The sequence below is a fragment of the Musca autumnalis genome, unplaced genomic scaffold (genome assembly GCF_047663935.1).
Source record: "Musca autumnalis isolate F117 unplaced genomic scaffold, ASM4766393v1 scaffold_5, whole genome shotgun sequence".
In the NCBI taxonomy this organism is placed as follows: domain Eukaryota; kingdom Metazoa; phylum Arthropoda; class Insecta; order Diptera; family Muscidae; genus Musca; species Musca autumnalis.
Window position 1 is genome coordinate 29630859 of NW_027412088.1, and position 25294 is coordinate 29656152.

A 25294-nucleotide genomic window follows, 5' to 3' on the forward strand; every position below is an offset into this window, starting at 1 on the left:
AGGAGTGGACCGATATGGCTTATCTACGAACTTAAAGTAAGTTTGGAAACAATATTACGAAGGCCAAATTTTGGCCGGAATCGGCATTTCCGTTCGAGAGTTATCATGGTGTCATAGGGTTTGTTTTTCAACTTTCAGGCTATTTTCTCAGGAATTATGGACTTGCCCCTGAGGAAACTTGTACCTTCGTATAGGGGAAAGAGAATACAAGATGTTACAACAGAAACCAAGGCGATTCGAGAGCAGGTCCTAAACTGAACTTTTCCGAAATTTTGTGTTTGAGGTACTCGACGGAGTTTTCCGATTGAGTCCATATTGAAACCTCATCTAAGTCTGGTAGAAATTTGATAATGTGCAAAGTATGGACCAAATCGGTTACTCCCTTCAAGAGTTATCGTACGCACAAATTTTCGGAGCATTTTCGAACTTTTGTGGGGGAGGTACCGGAAGGAGTGGACCGATATAATCCATCTTTGAACTTGAACTAAGTTTGGACAAAATATTACGAAAGCCAAATTTTGGGACCGAATCGGCAATTCCGTTCGAGAGTTATCTTGCGCTCGAACCACTACAAACGGTGTCATAGGGTTTTCTGTAACTTTCAGGCTATTTTCTCAGGAAGTATGGACTTGCCCCTAATGAAACTTACAGCGTCGTATAGAGGACAGCGAATACAACTTGCGTAAACAAAAATCAAAGCGATTCGAGACCAGGTCCTAAACTGAACTTTTCCGAAATTTTTTGTGGGAGGTACCCGAAGGAGTTGACCGATTGAGTCCATATTGGAACCTCATCTGAGTTTGGTAGAAATTACACGATGTGCAAAGTATGGACCAAATCGGTTATTCCTTACAAGAGTTATCGTGCGCTCAAATTTTCCGAACATTTTTGAACATTTGTGGGGGAGGTACCTGAAGGAGTGGACCTATATGGCCCATCTTCGAACTTAAATCGAATCTGGACAAAATATTTCGATACCCAACGTTTGAACCGAATCGATTGATCCGTTCGAGAGTTATCGTGCGCACCAGCCTGCCAGACAGACAGACAGACGGACGGACATTGCTAGATCTGCTCAAAATTGTCTGAAACGGATATCGTACAAACATACTTGGGGTCTAAAACCATTATTTCGATGAGGCACATTTTTGGTCGTATCAAAGTGTAAATACCCTCTTTAGCCTAAAGGCTGAGGGTATAATTAGTTGTTCTATTCTACTGACGTGGAGTGTATATATGTACCTTAGAAACCATGTCAGGTAAAAGAAATTGTATGAAGGCAAGAAAAAAAATGTATTTACTTCTTAATAACATTTTTATATATTTTTTCTATAGGTTTAAAATTAATCAATTACATGTTAAACAAACATACATCTATAATTTGGTCTTTAAGTTATACATTTATCGGCACTTCTTTACTTATAAATTGGAGGAGTTGCATTTCTATTCATAGAATAACATTCAGTCTAATAATATATAGATAAATACATATATAAGTTCTTTAACATTTATACATCTACATATATAAAAAAATACATTTAGAAAAATATACACACATTAGTTTCTAGTAAAATTTTGCTCTAAGTCTATAACGTTTCTTTTTTGGTTAGGGACTAGTGATTCCATTTGTAGAATTTGGCACTTGTAACAAATCATTGATTGTACTTTCAATCAGTGGTAATTGACCCGATTCAATATCAATTTGAAATATGGCAAGCTGTACGAATTGCCAAAGGTACAAACATATTTGTGGATATTCCAAATTTAAAGCTTTTATATAGTGGAAACAATGGGTTAAGGCATCCAAGAGGTCATGGAATTTGAAAACGAAACCACCGCATGCTGTAAAATCGGCATAGACAATTTGTTTATGGTGATGGACATAACGCAATTGCAGTTCTTGGGGACTGCCGTCGTGCAAAAGTTCTTCCATGGTCTGAAAAGAGAGGGAAGAAGTTATTGAATAATGAGAATAAATAAGGATAAGAATCGAATGCGACTGTTTTAGACTCCCTGAAAGTAACATCTGGTATTGTTTATTCTACTTTTGAAAGCAGCTTGGTGTTGAAATCGAATACATACCTTGTATTGCTTGAGAAAACGGGTTTGTACCTCAGGTTTGGAGATACGACCAACGTTGGGAAATAAATGGACCAATAAATCTAAAGCCAAACTTGCCCGATATCCTGGAAAGAATAAAATTAAAAAAATCAATTATTACAATTTTATATAAGTATAACAAGAACAACAATAATTCACATACTTATATCCCCGGAGGCGTCAATATCTTCTACAATTTTCTGAACATGCGAATTCTTTTTCAAACTCCTTACTTTGGCCACAACTTTTTCATAGAGCACTAACCATGTATCAATGCTTTCCATATTCGGATATAACTCTTTGACATCCAATTCGATTAGCCTCAAACCTCGTTCACCTTGCAGTATGGAATATTTTTTCATATATTCTTTGGCATTCAACTTCCGCTCCAAAAGTTCATTGCGTCTCGTTTCATGGCAATCTTGCCATTTATCCATTAACGTGTCCATATCGAGAGGGGTGTGAATTGAAAATGTTTTCGATTCTCGGCAACAACCACGTTTTCTCTTGGGACGAACTTCTTCTTTGTCGTCATCATCACCATCTCCGGCATTATTGTTGGCATTTTCGTTATCTTCCAAATCGGAAAGTGATGAAATTTTACGTTTTCCTCCACATTTCTTACTTAGCACACCAGTTGAATATAATAGATTGCGCTTATTGGCATAGGCATAATATAATTTTCCCCTAGCCGGTTTGGAATTTTCACAAGCAATATAATATGTGGATTGGACTTCCGTGGGGAATACTTTACATATATTTTTGGCCAAGATTAGGAAATCTGATTTCCTTAAACTGGAAAAGGAAATAAGAATGAAATCATAATTAAATTTAAAGATATGGTTATGAGGATCATATTGTAACTATAGACATAAATGATATGTTGTTTCTGTAACCATACTATGCTATCTAGCACAATAATATTGTAGCAACAACAATATGTATTTATATTACAATAACAACGCAATAATACTTTTAATAGACCTGAGTGTTCTCAGCGACATAAGGAATTTTTTTCTATAAAAAAATTTCCATAGGGACCTGAGGAACTGAAAAATTTTTTCTATAGAAAAAGTGTTCTCGGGGACCTGAGGAATTTTTTTTCTGTAGAAAAAAGTGTCCTCATGGGCATGAGGATTGTTTTTTATAGAAAAAAGTGTCCCCAGGGACCTGAGGAATTTTTTTCTATAGAAAAAAGAGCCCTCAGTTGCCCGAGGAATTTTTTTCTATAGAAAAAAGTGTCATCAGGGCCCTGGGGAATTTTTTCTATAGAAAAAAGTGTGACTTCAACGAACTGAGGAATTTTTTTCTATAGAAAAAAGTGTGACCTCAGGGACCTGAGGATTTTTTCTATAGAAAAAAGTGTGATTTCCACGTCCTGAGGAAATTTTTCTATAGAAAAAAGTGTCCCCAGGGACCTGAGGATTTTTTTTTTTATAGAAAAAGGTGTCCTCAAGGGCATGAGGAATTTTTTTATATAGAAAAAAGTGTCCTCTGGGACCTGGGGATTTTTTTTTATAGAAAAAGGTGTCCTCAAGAGCATGAGGAATTTTTTTCTATAGAAAAAAGTGTCCTCTGGGACCTGAGGAATTTTTTTCTATAGAAAGAAGTTTCCTCTGCGACCTGAGGAATTTTTTTATAGAAAAAAGTGTGACTCCAACGACCTGAGGAATTTTTTCCTATAGAAAAAAGTGTGACCTCAGGGACCTGAGTAATTTTTTCTATAGAAAAAGGTGTGATTTCCACGACTTGGGGAAATTTTTCTATAGAAAAAAGTGATCTGAGGATTTTTTTATAGAAAAAGGTGTCCTCAAGGGCATGAGGATTTTGTTTTTTTTTTTTTTTGGGAAAAAAGTGTCCTCTGGGACCTAAGGAATTTTTTCTATAAAAAAAGTGTACCCAGGGACCTGAGGATTTTTTTAGGTTAGGTTAGGTTGATAAGAGGGGTGATCCTAGATCACCACATGCCCATGTGGACATACACTTAAGCCATAAGTAGGCCTGTTGTGCGCTCTAATTTTGTTTTTTTTTTTTTTGGGTTATGGAGGTTTATCTTTTTTGACTTAGTCTAGGATCTCTGTCCTATTAACATAGTCTCTGATCTTTTTGAACTCGATTGTCCTAATTTGATCGAGTCCTGGTATAATGTCATTCCCTAGTAACATGTCATTCCCTAGTAACAGATTTGTGAAGGCTTGACAATGGCAGAGGTAATGTTCCAACGTTTCGTCGTCCTCTCCGCATGCTCTGCAATCACTGTTTTCTGCACAACCTATTTTGTGCAGATTCGCTTTTAGACCTAGGTGACCTGTAAGGATTCCTGTCAGTCTACTAATATCTTTTTTACTTAGTAAAAGTAATTCTTTTGTTTTGTCCTCGTCTGGGTTTCCCCATAGGATTTTTGTGTTTTTTCCCTTCTCTTCACTACTCCAGAGGGATACATGTGCATTTTTTGCCCATGTCTTTAGTTCTAGTCGCGTAGCTTTAAACGGCTTAGCGTTTTCTAGACTTACCGTGGGTTGCTCCTTGGCTGGATTTTTTTTATAGAGGTGTCCTCAAGGGCATGAGGATTTTTTTCTATAGAAAAAAGTGTCCTCTGGGATCTGAGGATTTTTTATAGAAAAATGTGTGACTTCAACGACCTGAGGAATTTTTTCTTTAGAAAAAATTTCTCTCTTGACCTGATGATTTTTCTATAGAAAAAAGTGTTCTCAGCGACTTGAGGAATTTTTTTCTATAGAAAAAAGTGTGACCTCAGGGACCTGAGGAATTTTTTTTATAGAAAGAAGTGTGACTTCAACGACCTGAAGAATATTTTCTTTAGAAAGAAGTGCTCTCAGCGATCTGAGGAATATTTTCTATAAAAAATGTAATCTCAGCGACATGAGGAAAGTGTCCCTAGGGACCTAAGGATTTTTTTGCTCTATAGATAAAAGTATCCTCAGCGACCTGAGGAATTTGTTTCTATAGCAAAAAGTGTCCTCAGCGACTTTAGGAATTTTTTCTATAGATAAAAGTATCCTCAGCGACCTGAGGAATTTGTTTCTATAGCAAAAAGTGTCCTCAGAGACTTTAGGAATTTTTTTCTATAGAGAAAAGTGTTCTCAGCGACCTGAGGAATTTTTTTCTATAGAAAAAAGTGTGCTCAGTGTCCTGAGGATTTTTTTTCTATAGAAAAAAGTGTCATCAGTAACCTGAGGAATTTTTTTCTATAGAAAAAAGTTTCCTCAGCGACCTGAGGAATTCTTTTCTATAGGGAAAAGTGTCCTCAGTGACCTGAAGAATTTTTTTCTATAGAGAAAAGTGTCCTCAGGGACCTGAGGAATTTTTTCCTATAGAAAAAAGTGTTCTCGGTGACCTGAGGAATTTTCCTCTATAGAAAAAAGTGTCCTTAGGGACCGGAGGAATTTTTCTCTATAGAAAAAAGTGTCCTCAGGGACCTGAGAAATTTTTTTCTATAGAAAAAAGTGTCCCCCGGGACCTAAAGAACTTTTCTATAGAAAAAAATGTCCTCATGGATCTAAGGAATTTTGTCGATAGAAAATAGTGCCCTCAGGGACCTGAGGAATCCCTAAAAAACGTGTTCTCAGCGTCATGAGGAATTTGTTTCTATAGAAAAAGTGTCCTCAAGGACCTGAGTAACTTTTTTCTATAACAAAAATTGTCCTTAGTTACCTGAGAAATTTTTTTCTATAAAAAAGTATCCTAGGAAACCTGAGGAATAGTTTCTATAGAAAAAAGGGTCCTCTGGGACCTGCGGAATTTTTTCTATAAAAACTGTATTCTTAGCGACCTGAGGATTTTTTTCTATAGAAAAAAGTGTCCGCAAGCACCAGAGGAATTTTTTTATACAGAAAATAAGTTACAAAAAGTGCCCTCAGGAACCTGAAGAACTTTTTTATGCCAACGGATCATTTTATTGGAGCTTAGGAGCTAAGGATTTTTTTCCATGGAAAAAAGTGTCCTCAGCGGCCTGAGGAATTTTTCTCCATTGAAAAAAGTGTCCTCAGCGACCTGAGGATTTTTTTTTTCTATAGAAAAAAGTGTCTCAGCTACCTGAGGAAAGTTACATTTTCCCCTTCTTTCTTTAAAATTTGATGACCTTTTTTCATTCCTCCCTACACTTACACTCTTTCCGTATTCAATTTCAGACATTCATCGACTATAGCCTTCGCTATCGTTGTACGATGTGCATTCTCCAATGGCTTGCCATTTTGGTATATTTTCACCAATGGCACGAGGGTGGGTATCTTTTTTATATATTCCTCATCAGGCAAATATGAGGATGCATCCAACTGGTCTACCGCATTTAACTTAGATTTTAATTCTATACTAAAGGTGGGTGATTTATAAAATTTCAAGATGAGATTTTTAAAACGATTCTCTTCGATTTCACATCCATTCAAATGTAAGCAATAATCTTGGACATTGGTAATGTTGAAGTTTTCACAGGCTGGAAAAAGATGATAACAAAAACAAATGGAGATTATTATAAAGCATTAAATTGTTTTTTTTTTCTATAAAAAACTGCCCACAGAGACCTGACAATTTTTTTCTATAGAAAGAAGGGTCCTCAGGGTCCTGAGGAAATTTTTTCTATAGAAAAAAGTGTCATCCGGGAACTAAGGAAGTTTTTTTTATGGAAAAAAAAGCGTCCTCAGGGACCTGAGGAAATTTTTTCTATAGAAAAAAGTGTCCTCAGGGACCTGAGGAAATGTTTCCTATAGAAAAAGGTGTCCTCAGGGACCTGAGGAAATGTTTTCTATAGAAAAAAGAGTCCTCAGGGACCTGAGGAAATGTTTTCTATAGAAAAAAGTGTCCTCAGGGACCTGAGGAAATGTTTTCTATAGAAAAAAGTGTCCTCAGGGACCTGAGGGAATTTTTTCTATAGAAAAAAGTGTCCTCAGGGACCTGAGGGAATTTTTTCTATAGAAAAAAGTGTCCTCAGGGACCTGAGGGAATTTTTTCTATAGAAAAAAGTGTCCTCAGGGACCTGAGGGAATTTTTTCTATAGAAAAAAGTGTCCTCAGGGACCTGAGGGAATTTTTTCTATAGAAAAAAGTGTCCTCAGGGACCTGAGGGAATTTTTTCTATAGAAAAAACTGTCCTCAGGGACCTGAGGAATTTTTTTTTCTATAGAAAAAAAACTGTCCTCAGGGACCTGAGGAATTTTTTTCTATAGAAAAAAACTGTCCTCAGGGACCTGAGGAATTTGTTTCTATAGAAAAAAAGTGTCGTCAGTGACATGAGGATTTTTTCTACAGAAAAAGTGTCCTCCGGGAACTCACATCTTGTAATAAGTCTAATGTACACTTACCAGTTGTTAGGAAGCTATTGTAGAAGAATGGTGTACGAATTTTGGTAAACTTCTTTTGCCCTTGGTAGACCGTTTGTATAAGAATGCTGAAAATAAAATACATACATATGTATGTCATTTTTGATAACTTTTAATATCTTAAAGTGTTCCTCACTTACTCATGATTAAGCAAAGCAATTGATTCCACATCCTCCTCACCATCTTCATCGATTAAAAACGATTCATTTGGTAGATACATTGACATATCGGCTGGATTGTATTCCTTTAGGCCCTGTTCACGCCTTGCCTCACATTCCTTCTCCTTTTTCATTTCTCGAGTATAACGACAAAATATTTTACCATATTTTGTGGTGCGATATAAACGCAGCCGCTCGTTGGGAAACAGCTTAACAATGGCATTTTCCAAATCATAACTAGTGGACAAATCCATGGGCAGTTTACACTCCAAGTAATAATTAACAATTGTGCTAATCAAACGTTTACGATCGAGTAGGGTAAATTGTTTTTGTCTCCTATAGATGTCGATCAAATCTGGTCCATTTGGTGGTGAATTCATAAGAATTTCTTCCAAATCTATTTTTCGCTGTTGCTGTTGTTCCTCCTTCTTTGCCTTCTCTGTGGTTTCCATGGATTTGTGACTATCAATTGAAGAGAGGTTGTCGCTACTGGTATTCCACGTTGACATCTCTAAATTATGATTTGAAATTATACTTATATTATCCTCTAGGCTTCGATCTGGCTCGGATGATTCATAGACTTTATCTGCTATGGGAAGTGTGCTGCCTTGTGAGAATTGAGAATGTGGTGAGAATCCGCAAATTTCTTTGGTATGCAGCGTGGGAGTGAATTCATTGAATGTTGTTGGTTTTAAAGGTCGGCCAATACTTTGTCGCCATTTTTCTAAATTGTGTGTGAAACGTATCTGCACTCCCATTGGGTATTTTTGTAGCAGAAGGTTTATATGGCTGGCATCGATCATTTCCAAAACTTCTTCGTCGATTTTTTCATCTGCAAAAAAGTCATGGAAGTTATTGAAAAATTAATAAAGTAATCGGCTATAGGAGGCACATAGAAAATAATAATAAGTGAAAAAAGTTAAAACTGAAGATTCCTCGGGAATCTGAGGACCCCTTTTCAATTGTAAAATATTGAGCAGGACACGCTAAGGACACTTTTTTCTGGGGTTGCTTCGAAAATGTTCACAACGATCATCGAAGAGACTTTAAATTACTAAAAATTCCTCAGGCCCCTGAGGAGAATTTTTTATAGAAGAAATTTTTGTAGGTCCCTGAGGAAACATTTTCTACAGAAAAAATTCCTCAGGTCCCTGCGGACAATTATTCTATAAAAACTTCCTCAGGCCTCTTTTTCTATAGAAAAAAATCGTCAGGTCCCTGAGAAAAAAATTTTTAATAGGAAAAAATTCCTCATATCCCTGAGGACACCATTTTCTATAGAAAAATTCCTCAGGTTCATGAGAACACTTTTTCCAATAGAAAAGAAAAATCCTCAGGTCCCAGATGACACTTTTTTTCTAAAGAAAAAATGTCTCAGGCCCCTGAGAACACTTTTTTCTATAGAAAAAAATGTCTGAGGTCCCTGAGGACACTTTTGTCTATAGAAACAAATGTCTCAAGTCCCTGAGGACACTTTTTTCTATAGAAAAAAATCCTCAGGCCCATTTTTCTGAGAAAAATTTTTTTTAATAGGAAAAAATTCCTCATATCCCTGAGGACACCATTTTCTATAGAAAAAATCCTCAGGTTCATGAGGACACTTTTTTATATAGGAAAAAATTCCTCAGGTTCATGAGAACACTTTTTCCAATAGAAAAGAAAAATCCTCAGGTCCCAGATGACACTTTTTTTCTATAGAAAAAAATGTCTCAGGCCCCTGAGAACACTTTTTTCTATAGAAAAAAATGTCTGAGGTCCCTGAGGACACTTTTTTCTATAGAAAAAAATTACTCAGGTCCCTGAGGACACTTTTTTCTATAGAAAAAAAATTCCTCAGGTCCATGAGGACACTTTTTTCTACAAAAAAAATTCCCCAGGTCCCTGAGGACACTTTTTTCTATAAAAAAAATTCCTCAGGTCCCTGAGGACACTTTTTTTATAGAAAAAAATGTCTCAGGTCGCTGAGGACACTTTTTTTTATAAAAAAAATGTCTCAGGTCCCTGAGGACACTTTTTTCTATAGAAAAAAAATCCTCATGTCCCAGAGGATACTTTTTTCTATAGAAAAAATTCCTCAGGACCCTGAGGACACTTTTTTCTATAGATAAAATTCCTTACTGAGCAAACAGTGACCTAAGGAATTTTATCTATAGAAAAAAGTGTCCTCAGGGACCTGACAAAAATCACACTTTTTCTACAGTAAAAAAATCATCATGTCCCTGAAGACACTTTTTTCTATAGAAAAAATTCCTCAGGTCCCTGAGGTCACTTTTTTCTATAGATAAAAATCCTTAGGTCACTGAGGACACTTTTTTCTATAGAAAAAAAAATTCCTCAGCTCCATGAGGAAATTTTTCTATAGAAAAAAATTCCCCAAGTCCCTGAGGACACTTTTTTCTATAAAAGAAAATTCCTTTTTTCTATAGAAAAAAATTTCCTCATGCCCATGAAGACACTTTTTTCTATAGAATAAAATTTCCTCATGTCCATGAAGACACGTTTTTCTATAGAAAAAAATTCCTCAGGACCCTGAGGACACTTTTTTCTATCGAAAAAAATCCGCAGAAACCTGAGGACACTTTTTTCTATAGAAAAAGGTTCCTCAGGACCCTAAGTACACTTTTTTCTATAGAAAAAAGTTCCTCAGGACCCTAGGTACACCTTTTTCTATAGAAAAAAATTCCTCAGGACTCTGAGGACACTTTTTTCTATAGAAAACAATTCCATAGGACCTAGAGGACACCTTTTTCTATAGAAGAAATTCCACTCTTTTTTCTATTGAAAAAATTCCTCAGGTCGACACTTTTTTTATAGAAAAAATTTCTTAGGTCGCTGAGGACACTTTATTATATAGAAAAAAATCCTCAGGTCCCTGAGAACAATTATTTCTCTAGGAAAAAAATCCTCAGATCCCTGAGGACACTTTTTTCTATAGGAAAAAAATCCTCAGATCACTGAGGACACTATTTTCGAAAGAAAACGTTACTCAGGCCCATGTGGACACTTTTTTCTATAGAAAAAAATTCCTCAGGTGCCTGAGGACACTTTTTTCTGTAGAAAAAATCCTCAGGCCACTGAGGACGCTTTTTGCTATCGAAAAAAATCGTCAGGTCTCTGAAAACACCTTTTTCTATAGAAAAAAATTCCTCTGGTCCCTGAGGACACTTTTTTCCAAAGAAAAAAATTCCTTGGGTCTCTGAGGACACTTTTTTCTATAGGAAAAATCCTCAGGTCGGCGAGAAAATTTTTTTCTATAGAAGAAATGTTTCGTGTCGCTGAGGACACTTTTTCTAAAGAAAATAATCCTCATGTCCCTGAGGACACTTTTTTCTGCAGACAGATAACCTTTTAAGGTATTCGGAAGAAGACAGACGACTTTTTAATGTCTTCTTTTGTAGACAGAATACCTTTAAGGGAGTTCTCTAGTAGACAAAATATTTTTTATTGAGATATGTAGTATACAGAAGACTTTTTAAGGTCTCTTCTAATAGACGGAAGAGCTTTTATGATATTCTCTAGTAGACCGAAGGCCTTTTAAACTATTCCCTAGTAGACAGAAGACCTTTTAAGGTCCCTGAGGACACTTTTTCTATGGAAAAAAATCCTCTACGGCAGATTTTTCTATAGAAAAAAATACCTCAGGTCCCTGAGTACACTTTATTTTATGGAAAAAAATCCTCAGGTCCCTGAGGGAACTCTTTTGTATAGAAAAAATCCTCAGGTCCCTGAGAGTGCTTTTTTGTATAGAAAAAAATCCTCATGTACCTGAGGACACTTTTTCCATAGAAAACAATTCCTTAGGTCCCTGAGGACACTTTTTTCTATAGAAAAAAATTCCTCATGTCCCTAAGGACACTATTTTCTATAAAAAAAAAATCCTCAGGTCCCTGAGGACACTTTTTTTATAGAAACAAATCCTCAAATCCAGTAGGGCAGATGTTTCTATAGAAAAAATTCCTCAGGTCCCTGAGGACACTATTTTCTATAGAAAAAAATTCCGTAGGACCTTAGGACACTTTTTCTATAGAAAAAAATACTCAGGTCCCTGAGGACACTTTTTTTCTATAGAAAAAAATACTCAGGTCCCTGAGGACACTTTTTTCTATAGAAAAAAAATTCCTCAGGACCCTGAGGACACTTTTTTCTATAGAAAAAAAATTCCTCAGGACCCTGAGGACACTTTTTTCTATAGAAAAAAAATCCTCAGGACCCTGAGGACACTTTTTTCTCAGGACCCTGAGGACACATTTTTCTATAAAAAAATCCTAAGGTCCCTGAAAAAGAAAAAAATTCCTCAGGTCCCTGAGTACACTTTTTTCTATAGAAAAAAAAATTCCGTAGGACCCTGAGGACACTTTTTCTATAGAAAAAAATTCCTCAGGACCCTGAGGACACTTTTTCCTATAGAAAAAAATGCCTCAGGGCCCTGAGGACACCTTTTTCTATAGAAAAAAAATTCCTTGGGACCCTGAGGACACTTTTTTCTATAGAAAAAAATTCCTCAGGACCCTGAGGACACTTTTTTCTCAGGACCCTGAGGACACATTTTTCTATAAAAAAATCCTAAGGTCCCTGAAAAAGAAAAAAATTCCTCAGGTCCCTGAGTACACTTTTTTCTATAGAAAAAAAATTCCGTAGGACCATGAGGACACTTTTTCTATAGAAAAAAATTCCTCAGGACCCTGAGGACACTTTTTCCTATAGAAAAAAATGCCTCAGGGCCCTGAGGACACCTTTTTCTATAGAAAAAAAATCCTTAGGTCCCCGAGGACACGTTTCTCTATAGAAAAAAAAAATCCTCAGGACCCTGAGGACACTTTTTCCTATAGAAAAAATTCCTCAGGTCCCTGAGAAACAAATTCCTCAGGACCCTGAGGACACATTTTTCTATAGAAACAAATTCCTCAGGACCCTGTGGACACTTTTTTCTACAGACAGATAACATTTTAGGGTATTCGGTAGTAGACAGAAGACCTTTTAATGTCTTCTTTAGTAGACAGGATACCTTTAAGGAATTTCTCTAGTAGACAAAGACCTTTTAAGGTCCTTTCTTGTAGACAGAAGACCATTTAAGTTATTCTCTGATGAACAGAAGGCTTTTTAAGGTATTCGGTAGTAGACAGGAGACCTTTTGGGGAGTTCTGTAGTAGACAGAAGACCTTTTAAGGTCTTCTCTAGTAGACAGAAGGGAATATTTCTCCTTAAAATAGGAATAATTAATTGATTGGGTGTTAACTAACATGGGTGCCACCGTGTTGCAGTTGTATACACACTTGCCATGCACGCTGAAGGTCCTGGGTTCGATTCCCCGCCAAGGCGGCATCAAATTGTGAACAGTGGCAAAATATCTCTCAGTAATATAGGCGACATTATCTGAGTATTACAACCATGTAAAAATTCTCTTCAAATTGTTTCTTAGGGCACACCGTTCGGACTGTGCGATAAACTGTAGGTCCCATATCATTGAGCTAATATGAATCGGGGTGCACTCATTGATTGATATGAAAGAAGTCTACCTTGCCTCCCCTGGGATGTTTTGTGGAACAATTATTATGTTAACTAACATAAACATGTAATCAAGTAACCGTTATTTTTACACTGCTAACAGCATCATTCTTATAACATGCACTTGAATATGTTAATTACATTATCACACAAACAATGTAATGTAAAAAATTTTTCATTCAATTGTACTTCACTATTCAATTATTTGGGATACATTCCTGATGTCAACAGAATCCCCCACAGAACCCCCCTAAACCAAATCAAACCGTGACCTCACACAATTTTGGCAAAAGCAAAAAAAAAAAACAAAACATAAAATACACATCACACTTACCAATAAATTGTTCCACTAGAAATTCCAGCCTCCATGATTTCAATAATTTACTTAATCGTTCAATGGATTCCTTTGGTAATTCAGGAACATCCATAATGGAAGTTCGTTGAAAAGATAGGTGACTATCACCAATTTAAATCAAAAAAAAAAAAACGTTGATGCAAAACTAAAATGTGTTTTTTTATTAAAAACTCGTGTAAAACATGCGTCGTTTTTGTGTGTAAATAATTTGATGAAATTTAACAATAAAAATTTTCTCGAATATTGTTGTTTTCTTTTAAAATAGATTTCGTTTTTATTGGGGGAAAAATGTTGTTGTGTGTTGAGTTACAGAATGTGACTGACTGACTGGCTGGTTGGCTGGCGGTGGTGGACAACGACTGGCTGCGTTCAATGCGAATTTGTTTTTCCCCAGAGATGTGATGTGCCACGGGCCACTTGTGACCAAGAGGAAAAAAGTGAAAAACAACAACACATTGCCAAGCTATGAGTAAAATGTCTTCCGCACAATGTGGACTATGTCGTCATCCGGCGCGCTGCCTTCATCAACAACAACAGAGTCTGCAAAACAGTTTTCCCTCGGTTCCTTGTTGATATTTTTTCTGTTTATTTTGATTTGCCTACCGGTATTAAGTGTTTTTTTCTCTTTATTTTTTCTAACAAGGAAATTATTCTCTTGTCTGCTCTCTTAAATTCTTAACAGAGTTGGGAATAACCAATATGACCTTTGTTACCTGTTTTAGTTTTGTACAATTTTGGAAAAGGACTCTCTCATTGGTTTCCTTAAACGTTGACCAGAGATGGGATTTACCCCATTTTCCTAACATGTGTTCTAGTGGTGATGTTTGTTTATTAGGGGGTTTTAACTTGTGGGTGATATGTTTACCTTATGTCTAACATATGGGCTGGACACTGGACTAGCCGCCTTCAAGGGACAATAGCTAGTTTTTTCTAACATTTGACGCCCTTAATGATGTTCTCATTGAAAATTGTTGAATAGTTGTTGTTGCATTTGTCTTTACTTCACAATGTTTTAAAAGGGTTGTACTATACCACACCCTTTAATAAGTTCTAAAAACGTATAATACAACGCATATTTTAGTTCCATCGACTTTGAGACAATGACGAGTAAAAATACCTACGGAGACATTTCAATTTGTATTAAAAGTGGAATTTGTCTGTTACTCACTTTCATTGATGTTTGTCATATGCTATAATAGGCCGTACGTAAAATATACAGTCCTCTATACTAAAGTTATCTGCAATAACATGTATTTCACAAAATAATAGAGAAAGCCATATCTCAAAAAAGGTAAATAAAATAAAAAAATAAAAAACACGACGAAAATCTCTCACCGCTTTAAACGAAGTTCGTCTAGGTTAGACTTGGTAGAACTAGCTAGCCAGCTCTGAATTCCCTAGTAAAACATTAAAGTGTCCTACGAAAATGGGCATCCAATGAGACAAAAAAAATCGATATTTTATAAAAACAAATAAAAAAGAATCAGAGATATACCCTCAGCCTGGGTGAATTGAAGCTTTCATCTTTGGACAGATCTGAATCTTGAGGTATTTTGTAGGCAAAGGAAGCCCTCTTAAAGTCGTCTTTAGGCAGAAGAAGACCTCCAGAGGTTTTCCATAGACAGAAGAATATCTCTTGAGATATTTTATAGACAGAAAATTACCTCCTGGAGACTTCTTGAGACAGAAGAAGACCTCTTTAGGTCTTATATAGAAAACAAATAATTCCTCTTGTTGCATTCTATAAACAGAAGAAGACCTCCTGTGGTCTTTTATACAGAAGAAGACCTCTTGGGGTCTTCTATAGACTGAAAAATGCCTCTAGAGGTCTTCTATAGACAGAAGAAGACCTCTTGAGATCTTCTACACACAAAGTGGACCCTCCTTAAGTCGTCTTTAGACAGAAGAAAAACTCTTAAAGTCTGGTGGTATATTCATAGACACAAAGGAGACCTTTTGAGGTCTTACCTTGACAGAAGAAGAACAATTGAAGTCTTCTATAGACAGAAGAATACCACTTACGGTTTTTTGGACAGAACAACAATTCTTGATATATTATATAGACAGAAAATTCCTTTTTTTAGTATTCTTTAGACAGAAGAGGTATCCTACAGACAAAATAAGATCGCTTGAGGTCTTCTATAGCAAAAACAACCCCTCTCGTGGTTTTTGCAGACAGAAAAACCTCTTGGGGTTTCTATTGACAGAAGATGACCTCTTGAGGTCTTCTGTAGACAGAAGAAGACCTCTTGATGTGTTCTACAAACAGAAGAAGACCTCTTGAGGTCTTCTATACAGAGAAGAAGACCTCTTAAGGTCTTCTACACAGAGAAGAAGACCTCTTGAGGTCTTCTATAGGCATAAGAGGACCTCTTGAGGTCTTCTATAGACAAAAAAGACCTCTTAAGGTCTTCTATAGACAAAAGAAGACCTCTTGAGGCCTTCTGTATCAAAAGAGGTCTTGAGGCCTTCTGTAGACAGAAGAAGACCTGTTGATGTGTTCTAAGACAGAATACCTCTTGAGGTCTTCTATAGACAAAAGAAACCTCTTGAGGCCTTCTGTAGACAAAAGAAGACCTCTTGAGGTCTTCTGTAGACAGAAGATGACCTTTTGATGTGTTCTAAGACAGAAGAAAATCTCTTGAGGTCTTCTATAGACAAAACAAGACCTCTTGAGGTCTTCTATAGACAGAAGAAGACCTCTTGATGTGTTGTACGACAGAGTACTTCTTGAGGTCTTCTATAGACAAAAGAAGACCTCTTGAGGTCTTCTATAGACAAAAGAATACCTCTTAAGGGCTTCTATAGACAAAAGAGGACCTCTTGAGGTCTTCTGTAGACAGAAGAAGACCTCTTGATGTGTTCTAAGACAGAATACTTCTTGAGGTCTTCTATAGACAAAAGAATACCTCTTAAGGTGTTCTATAGACAAAAGAAGACCTTTTGAGGTCTTCTATAGAAAAAAGAATACCTCTTGAGGTCTTCTATAGACAAAATAAGACCTCTTTATGTGTTCTACATATAGAAGCAGCCTGGGTGAATTGAAGCTTTCATCTTTGGACCGATCTGACTCTTGAGTTATTTTTTAGGCAAACGAAGCCCTCTTAAAGTCGTCTTTAGGCAGAAGAAGACCTCCAGAGGTTTTCCATAGACAGAAGAACACCTCTTGAGATATTTTATAGACAGAAAATTACCTCCTGGAGACTTCTTGAGACAGAAGAAGACCTCTTTAGGTCTTCTATAGAAAACAAATAATTCCTCTTGATGTCTTCTATAAACAGAAGAAGACCTCCTGTGGTCTTTTATAGAAAACAAATAATTCCTCTTGATGTCTTCTATAAACAGAAGAAGACCTCCTGTGGTCTTTTATACATATGAAGACCCCTTGGGGTCTTATATAGATAGAAAAATACCCCTTGAGGTCTTCTATAGACAGAAGAAGGCTTCTTGCGATCTTCTATACACAAAATAGACCCTCCTCAAGTCGTCTTTAGACAGAAGAAAAACTCTTAAAGTCTGGTGGTATATCCATAGACACGAAGGAGACCTTCTGAGGTCTTACCTTGACAGAAGAAGAACACTTGAAGTCTTCTATAGACAGAAGAATACCACTTACGGTTTTTTGGACAGAACAACAATTCTTTATATATTATATAGACAGAAAATTCCTTTTTTTAGTATTCTTTAGACAGAAGAGGTATCCTACAGACAAAATAAGATCACTTGAGGTCTTCTATAGCAAAAACAACCCCTCTCGTGGTTTTTGCAGACAGAAAAACCTCTTGGGGTTTCTATTGACAGAAGATGACCTCTTGAGGTCTTCTGTAGACAGAAGAAGACCTCTTGATGTGTTCTACAAACAGAAGAAGACCTCTTGAGGTCTTCTATACAGAGAAGAAGACCTCTTAAGGTCTTCTACACAGAGAAGAAGACCTCTTGAGGTCTTCTATAGGCAGAAGAGGACCTCTTGAGGTCTTCTATAGACAAAAAAGACCTCTTAAGGTCTTCTATAGACAAAAGAAGACCTCTTGAGGCCTTCTGTATCAAACGAGGTCTTGAGGCCTTCTGTAGACAGGAGAAGACCTCTTGATGTGTTCTAAGACAGAATACCTCTTGAGGTCTTCTATAGACAAAAGAAACCTCTTGAGGCCTTCTGTAGACAAAAGAAGACCTCTTGAGGTCTTCTGTAGACAGAAGATGACCTTTTGATGTGTTCTAAGACAGAAGAAGATCTCTTGAGGTCTTCTATAGACAAAACAAGACCTCTTGAGGTCTTCTATAGACAGAAGAAGACCTCTTGAGGTCTTCTATAGACAAAAAAGACCTCTTGAGGTCTTCCTTTTGAGGTCTTCTGTAGACAGAAAGACCTCATGATGTGTTCTAAGTCAGAATACCTCTTGAGGTCTTGTATAGACAATAGAGGACCTCTTGAGGTCTTCTGTAGACAGAAAAAGACCTCTTGATGTGTTCTAAGACAGAATACTTCTTGAGGTCTTCTATAGACAAAAGAATACCTCTTGAGGTCTTCTATAGACAGAAGAAAAATAGAAAAATAATTCCTCTTGATGTCTTCTATAGACAAAAGAAGACCACTCGAAGTCTTTTATGGACAGAAGAAGACCTCTTGATGTCTTCTATAAACAGAAGAAACCCACTTGAGGTCTTCTAAAAACAGAAGGAGACCTCTTGAGGTCTTCTGTAGACAGAAGAAGCCCACTTGAGGTCTTCTACAGGCAGAAGAAGCCCACTTGAGGTCTTCTATAGAAAAAATAATTGCTCTTGATGGACAAAAGAAAGCATCTTAATGTCTTCTTTAGACAGAAGAAGACCTCCTGAAGTCTTCCATAGACAGAAGAATACCTCTTGAGATCTCCTATAGACGGAAGAAGACCTCTTGAGGTCTTCTATAGGCAGAAGAAGACCTCTTGATGTGTTCTACAAACAGAAAAAGACATCTTGAGGTCTTCTATAGACAGAAGATGACCTCTTAAGGTCTTCTTGAGACAGAAGAAGACCTATTTAGGTCTTCTATAGAAAAAATAATTCCTCTTGATGTCTTCTATAGACAAAAGAAGACCACTCGAAGTCTTTTATGGACAAAAGAAGACCTCTTAATGTCTTCTTTAGACAGAAGAAGACCTCCTGGAGTCTTCCATAGGCAGAAGAATACCTCTTGAGGTCTTCTATAGGCAGAAAAAGACCTCTTGATGGGTTCTACAAACAGAAGAAAACCTCTTGAAGTTTTCTATAGACAGAAGAAGGCCTCTTGAGGTCATCTATTTAGGGAAGAATATCTCTTGAGGTCTTCTATAGGCAGAAGAAGACCTCTTGAGGTCTTCTATAGACAGAAGAAGCCCACTTGAGGTCTTCTATAGACAGAATAGTACCTCTTAAGGTCTTCTTGAGACAGAAGAAGACCTCTTTAGGTGGACTATAGAAAAAATAATTCCTCTTGATGTCTTCTATAGACGAAAGAAGACCAATCGAAGTCTTCTATGGACCAAAGAAGACCTCTTAGTGTCTTCTTTAGACAGAAGAAGATCTTCTGAAGTCTGCCATAGGCAGAAGAATACCTTTTGAGGTCTTGTATTCACAACAAGACCAATATAGTCCATATTCGAACGTGGTCTATGCCTCGTAGAAATTGTACGATGTGCAAAGTATGGATCAAATCGGTTACTATCCTTGAGAATTATCGTGGGCACCATTTAAACGACGTCTTTAGGCAGAAGAATAACTCTTTAGTCTTACTTGACAGAAGATGACTTCCTAAGTTCTTCTATAAACAGTGAAAGACTTCTTGGGGTCTTCTATAGACAAAAGAAGACCTCTTGGGGTCTTCTATAGACAGAAGAAGACCTCTTCAGGATTTATATTCACATCTTGAGCTCTTTTATCGACAGAAGAAGACCTCTTAAGGTCTTCTATAGACTGGAGAACACCTCTTGAGGTCTTATATAGACAGAAAAAGTCCTCTTGAGGTCTTCTATAAACAGAAAAAGATCTCTTGAAGACTTCTATACAGAGAAGACCTTTTGAGGTCTTCTATACCAAAGGTGACCCCATGATTTCTTATATATACAGAAGAAGACCACTACTATAGACAGAAGAATGCCTCTTGTTGTCTTCTATAGACAGAAGAAGACCTCTTGGGGTCTTCTATAACGAAAAAGTTTAAACTATTGTGAGGGAAATACCCAAAGATGATGACATTGTGTTCATCAATCATTTTAGTTGGTACCGGCAAGGTTATTTAGAGCTTTTGATCCATTATCTCAGGAAGTATGAACTTGCGCCTGAGGTCTAAGTGCCTGCTTCATGTAATTTTCTCACGGGGTATGGATTTGCCATAGAAAAAAACTTGTACCTTCGTAAATGGGACAGTGAATACAAGTTGCTGCGAAAAATAATCAAAGGTATTCGAGAGCAGCTCATAAACTGCAATTTTGCGAAATTTTCTGTGGTAGGTACCCGAAGGAGTAGACCAATATAGTCCATATTCGAACGTGGTCTATGCCTCGTAGAAATTGTACGATGTGCAAAGTATGGATCAAATCGGTTACTATCCTTGAGAATTATCGTGGGCACCATTTAAACGACATTTTTTGAACTTTTGTGGTGAAGGTATCCCAAGAAGTGGCCCGATATGTTCCATCATCGAATTTAAATTAAGTTTGGACAAAATATTACCAAATTTTTTACCCAATTGCTTTATTAGGGTGTAAAAATGAACTTTCTTTTCCCTAACAAATTGAATACAAACGGATATACCATAAAAGAACCCCGAAGAGCAATTCAGCACAAGGTTATGGGCGTTTAGGTTGCTTTATGGCATAATGAACCAAAGGGATACCTAACGGAAATAGTCATTATTTACAGTTTTTTTGTTTAACTCATAAAAGTTAATATTTTGTCGACTGTGCCCCCCGAGATAGTGTCGAGATGCATTTCCGGCAACCTGCCTGTTAGATACATATTTACATGAATAAAAAAATAAAGTACTTATGATTTTCAAGCGCTCACTTTTAGACGGCGGTGTGTACGGATAATAAAGGGCGGTATCGTCTACATAAAGATGCACTCAGCGAGTGGTAAGCAGATAAGTTATGAGTGTTTGTACTTTAAGGCTTTATATTTAGATACCCTAAGATTTCTATTATAGCTTAACAAATAAGTCAAAAATATTCATTTTCTTAAAATTAGAATTCAAATTATTACCCGATAAAATGGTTGTTGTTCTCTGATCAGGTTGGTTACTTTTGATTACCATGCACATGCCTGAATTAAATAGATTGTTGGCAGAAGTTAGATCTCCACGTTTTGAAGGCTACGAGGGCTGAACGATAACTATCTGGCCTAACAATGAAAATGCGAATATTTACCATCAAAAACGGTTTTATTGTTTTCTTAAGTCGTCTCCAGCATGATTTACACACTTTTTCGTGCACTCAAACCTATTGGCGAAGCACTTTCTCCACTGCGAATGAGACATCTCCAAAACATGTGTTTTGAACGCTTTTACAGCATATTCAGGCAACAAAAATCGTTGACCACCCATTTTTTCTTGATGTGCTGGAATCAAATGAAGTCATTGGATACCCAATCAAGGCTGTACGGCGGATGAGCCATCAATTTCACATTTTTTCGGTCAAACAGGCGCTGGTTTGAATCGATGTGTGAAAGCCCACATTGTCATGGTTCAGAATGATTCGCCTTCTTCGTTTTTCGAATTTCTCAGGAGACTTCAGGCCAAGAAATTATAGTGTACCACTCAGAATTAACCGTTCAATATTTCTCAAGCCGTATAGTCGCTTTTGGTTAGTTTTGGCTGACTGGCAACCTTTTTCTTCGAAGTGCATTTTACATGAACAACTTTCATTTGATTTGGTTCGCTTTCGAAGACCCAAACGGCCGATTCCTGCTGTCGTTTAAGACTCCTAACGACGATCTTATATACGTCGTTTGAAGTATCGCGATCGATTTTATGCACAATTTCTTTGAACCAATTCACAAGAGCCTTTTTTTAAGCGATTGTCCAATTTTGCTGGATCTAACGAGAAAAATCCATTTTTGCGGCCGGCTGTTTATGCGATATGGTTACGTGTAGATTCAATTCGCTGACGTCACAATCATGAGTTGTTAACTTACCCCTAGCGACTCGATGGATGAATTCCAGTCGAAGCTTCATAAAATAGAAGATGAAAGTAGGAACATCGATGGTAATATTATAATAGCCGGTGACTTCAACTCTCGAGCAGTAGAATGGGGCTCACAATAAACGAATACAAGAGGAAGAAAAATTTGGGAAATTACAGCCAGAATAGTAGTGACAGTCGCAAATATAGAATGTGTACCAACATTTAGGCGACCGGGCTGTAATGACACCATACCTGATGTTACCATGGTATCGGAGAATATCGCTAGTAGAATCATAAACTGGAAAGTCTTAGAGATATACACGGCTAGCGACCACCAATACATCTCTTACTCCCTGCAATCAGACAGAGGAACCACTACACAAAAAAGGAGAGAAGGCACACGAAAATGGAATCCTAGGAATCTAGATAGAACAGCTCTAATCACAGAAACAGACAGACAAAATAAACCTGAGAAAAGTGCTTCGGAACTGGTGAAAAGATCATGGCGAACATAATCAACGAATGTGATAAATCTATGCCAAAACTGAGAGATATTGGCGCTGGAAGAAACCAGTGTGTTGGTGGAACAACCAAGTTGCTGAATTAAGACGTGACTGTCTCAAAAAGAGGAGGAAGTTCACTAGAGCAAAACGTAGAGGTCCAGCAATAACAAAGCATGCTGAATACAAAGAAGCGAAAAAAGCCCTCCAACTTGCTGTGCATGAAAGCAAAAAACGTAAATGGGAAGAACTGAGAGAAGATGTAAACCAGGATCCATTTGGACTTGGATATAAAATCGCTATGAAGAAATTGGGAGCTCAAACACCAGCGAACGAATTAGATGATGCTACAATGCAAAATGTTGTAAACACATTGTTCCCCCACACACGAAATTAGACGAGAAAGCCCTATAAGCGAACCAATAACCACTCCCACAATGTTTACATGTTTACGGCAGAGGAACTAAAACATCAGCTAGACAATTGAAAAATAATAAGGCTCCTGGACCTGACGGAGTCCCAGCGGAAGTTCTCAAAGAGATTGCAAAAGCACGACCAGAAACACTGCTGAAGATGTATAACCGTTGTTTGCTAGAGGGAATGGTTCTTATTAGAAAAGGTAAAGGAGATCCAACTGCTCCCTCATCATACAGACCATTGCGTATGCTTTACGAGAGACTTCTAAAGCCAAGAATAGAACATGCCATACGCACGCTTCAGACCTGGAAAGTCGACAGTTGGGGCTATTGGAGAGGTTGTCGATGTGTTCTTTGCCGCTCAACAGAGAAACAACTTTAGCAGACCGGTAGTTCTACTTGCCACTCTCGACGTAAAGAATGCATTCAACAGCCTAAGGTGGACAGACGTGCTACATGCCATGAAGACCATATTCCAAGTCCCTGCGTACATCCTGAAGATAGTCAGTAGTTATCTAAGCGAAAGGGTACTGTTGTTTAATACAAGCCAAGGTACAAAGCAGAATCATATCACATCAGGAGCCGCACAGGGTTCCATCCTAGGTCCTGACCTCTGGAACATTAGCTACAATGAAATTCTGGAAATATATATGTCCGATAACACATTCTTAGTGGGGTACGCAGATGACGTATCAGCTGTGATTCAGGCCAGAAATACGGAGGATCCTCAGCGTAAACTGACACAAGTAATGCTCCTAACCAGAGCTTGGCTAGAGGCACTTGGGTTGGAACTAGCTATACACAAAACCGAGCTGGTATTATTGTCCAGAAAGCATATCCCAGCTGAAATCGATATGCGGGTAAACAATTTCGTTATCCGCACGCAGAAATTTGTTACCTATCTTGGGATACAACTCGATACAAAACTGACGTTCACGCCGCAGATAAACCGGGCATGTGAAAAAGCTTCTGCAATCACAGGGTAACTGAGTAGATTGATGGCCAACATCGGAGGGCCACTCCCACACAAAAGGAAACTATTAATGGAAACCTGCAATAGCATTTTGCTTTATGGGTGTGAAGTCTGGGCTCCGAGCATTTCTACTAAATGCAGAGCGGAAAAATTTTAGCAGTACAAAGAATGGCGGCAATGCGAGTTGCATATGCATACCGCACAGTTTCGGGACCAGCTATACAAATCATAGCAGGTATGATACCTATAGATTTAATGGTGAAAGAACGGATGACATTATATGAAATGAAGCGTTCCCAACACGCAACAGGAGCAGATATTTCCCAAATAAAAAATGAAACGTTTATAAAATGGCAAAGAATATGGAAAAGAGAGACCTGCAGCAGATGGACGGCGAAGCTTATCCCAAATATCAGAAGCTGGGTGGATAGAAAACATGGGGATGTCAACTATTATTTGAAGCAGATGCTCACCGGACATGGGTATTTCCGGAAGTACTTGTTTAGACAAGGAAAATGCAACTCCCCCTTCTGTCTTTACGAAGAAGAAGATACCATAGATGGCGCGGAGCACACATTCTTCGCATGCAGCAGTTGGTCAAACATCCGGGCAACAACAGAGTAAGAAACTGGCGCACTAACAGCCGAAAATGTTGTGCAACAAATGCTGATTAGCAACGAAAACTGGACAGCCGTTGCAAGATACTGCGAGTTACTGCTGAGAACCAAAAAAACAGATCTGGACAACGCTAATACTACAAACTGAAGTGGGAAATGTAGCGGAGCTTGGACGCAAGCAAATTGGAGAAGAAGGTCCTTACAACCTGGGAGCCACCTCGAAGTAATGCGAAAGCGAGGTGGATGAACTCCCAGAGGTGAAGAGGTGGGATTTTAGTCGGTATGAAGACCGAGTCCGACATACCACGTTGAGCGACGGTCAACGTGAATGCATAAAGCATTTCCCCATCTCTGCCGCAAAAAAAATTATTATTATATAATAATAATAATTATTATTATTATATAATAATAATAATAATTATTATTATTATTGTTATTATTATTACTAATATAATTATTATTATTGTAATTATTATTACTATTATAATTATTATTACGATTTTAATATAAATATGTATGTAAGCATATCGTCACCATAAATGCCGGAAGACGTAACCGACAAGAAAATTGAAATTCGTTTTTTGGTGGAATCTGATACATTAAGCTAAAATACATGCTCTGGCAAAATTTCAAAGTTCTGCGTTTAAAAATAGCGGTCCTATTCACGAAATGCCAAAAGACGTAACAGCATACTGTAATTTTCATAAAACACAAAAGGCGTAATCCACATTATTTGAAAATTAAACAGCAGTACAAACAATTTAGTCTTTGATTTTTGCAGCAATTATAATGCCAGAGGGAGGGTATATTGAGTTGATTACGGAAATGTATAATTTCCTTTGGGGCGGATCCGGTTATCCGGTTATTTGATCCGAAAGTCCGGATTAAAAAACAAAGTGGGTGCCGTTTGGAAGCTTATAGAAATACCTATCACATGGCGTGGTTATTTTAACCGGTTCGACTCTTATGCGGCTTATTTCCCTATATGTTTAGTTTGACTCTCAGATGACGAAACTTCATGACTGGTGATTCCGTTTTAAAAATTATAAAGACCATTCTTGTTGCTAATTTTTACATCTACAACTTTTACTTTAGGCGGTTTTTGTAACTCCAATAACTTTTTGCACCAAAATTCAGATTTGTGGGATTTTTGGATATTTCCCCTTATACGCAGGTCATAGGCAAAACCCAGGTTTG

The 25294-nt window shown here is 37.3% G+C and overlaps 1 protein-coding gene across 3 annotated transcripts; it reads right to left on the bottom strand.

The window, feature by feature from the left end:
- Positions 1-1296: 1296 nt before the first annotated feature.
- Positions 1297-24380, bottom strand: LOC141405238 (uncharacterized). 3 transcript variants are annotated; one of them, XM_073989336.1, is made up of 8 exons: positions 20836-24380; positions 20672-20780; positions 7576-8425; positions 7418-7503; positions 6229-6553; positions 2264-2895; positions 2083-2186; positions 1297-1936 (listed from the first exon to the last, which is right to left on the bottom strand). In XM_073989336.1, exons 1-8 carry the CDS (start codon positions 20836-20838, stop codon positions 1607-1609), a joined length of 2439 nt encoding a protein of 812 aa, XP_073845437.1. In that variant the 5' UTR covers positions 20839-24380; the 3' UTR covers positions 1297-1606. The 3 variants fall into 3 exon arrangements, with proteins under 3 accessions (XP_073845437.1, XP_073845438.1, XP_073845439.1); XM_073989337.1 differs by lacking the exon at positions 20836-24380 and adding an exon at positions 13433-13554 and having other exon boundaries at positions 20672-20687; XM_073989338.1 differs by having other exon boundaries at positions 20672-24380.
- Positions 24381-25294: the final 914 nt, after the last annotated feature.

Coding starts and splice junctions, on each gene's coding strand:
- LOC141405238 (XM_073989336.1), bottom strand. Junction 8,426..20,671: donor AACAACAACCATTTTATCGG/GTAATAATTTGA, acceptor ACTTTTTTGCAG/ATGAAAAAATCGACGAAGAA. Junction 2,187..2,263: donor TGACGCCTCCGGGGATATAA/GTATGTGAATTA, acceptor TATTCTTTCCAG/GATATCGGGCAAGTTTGGCT.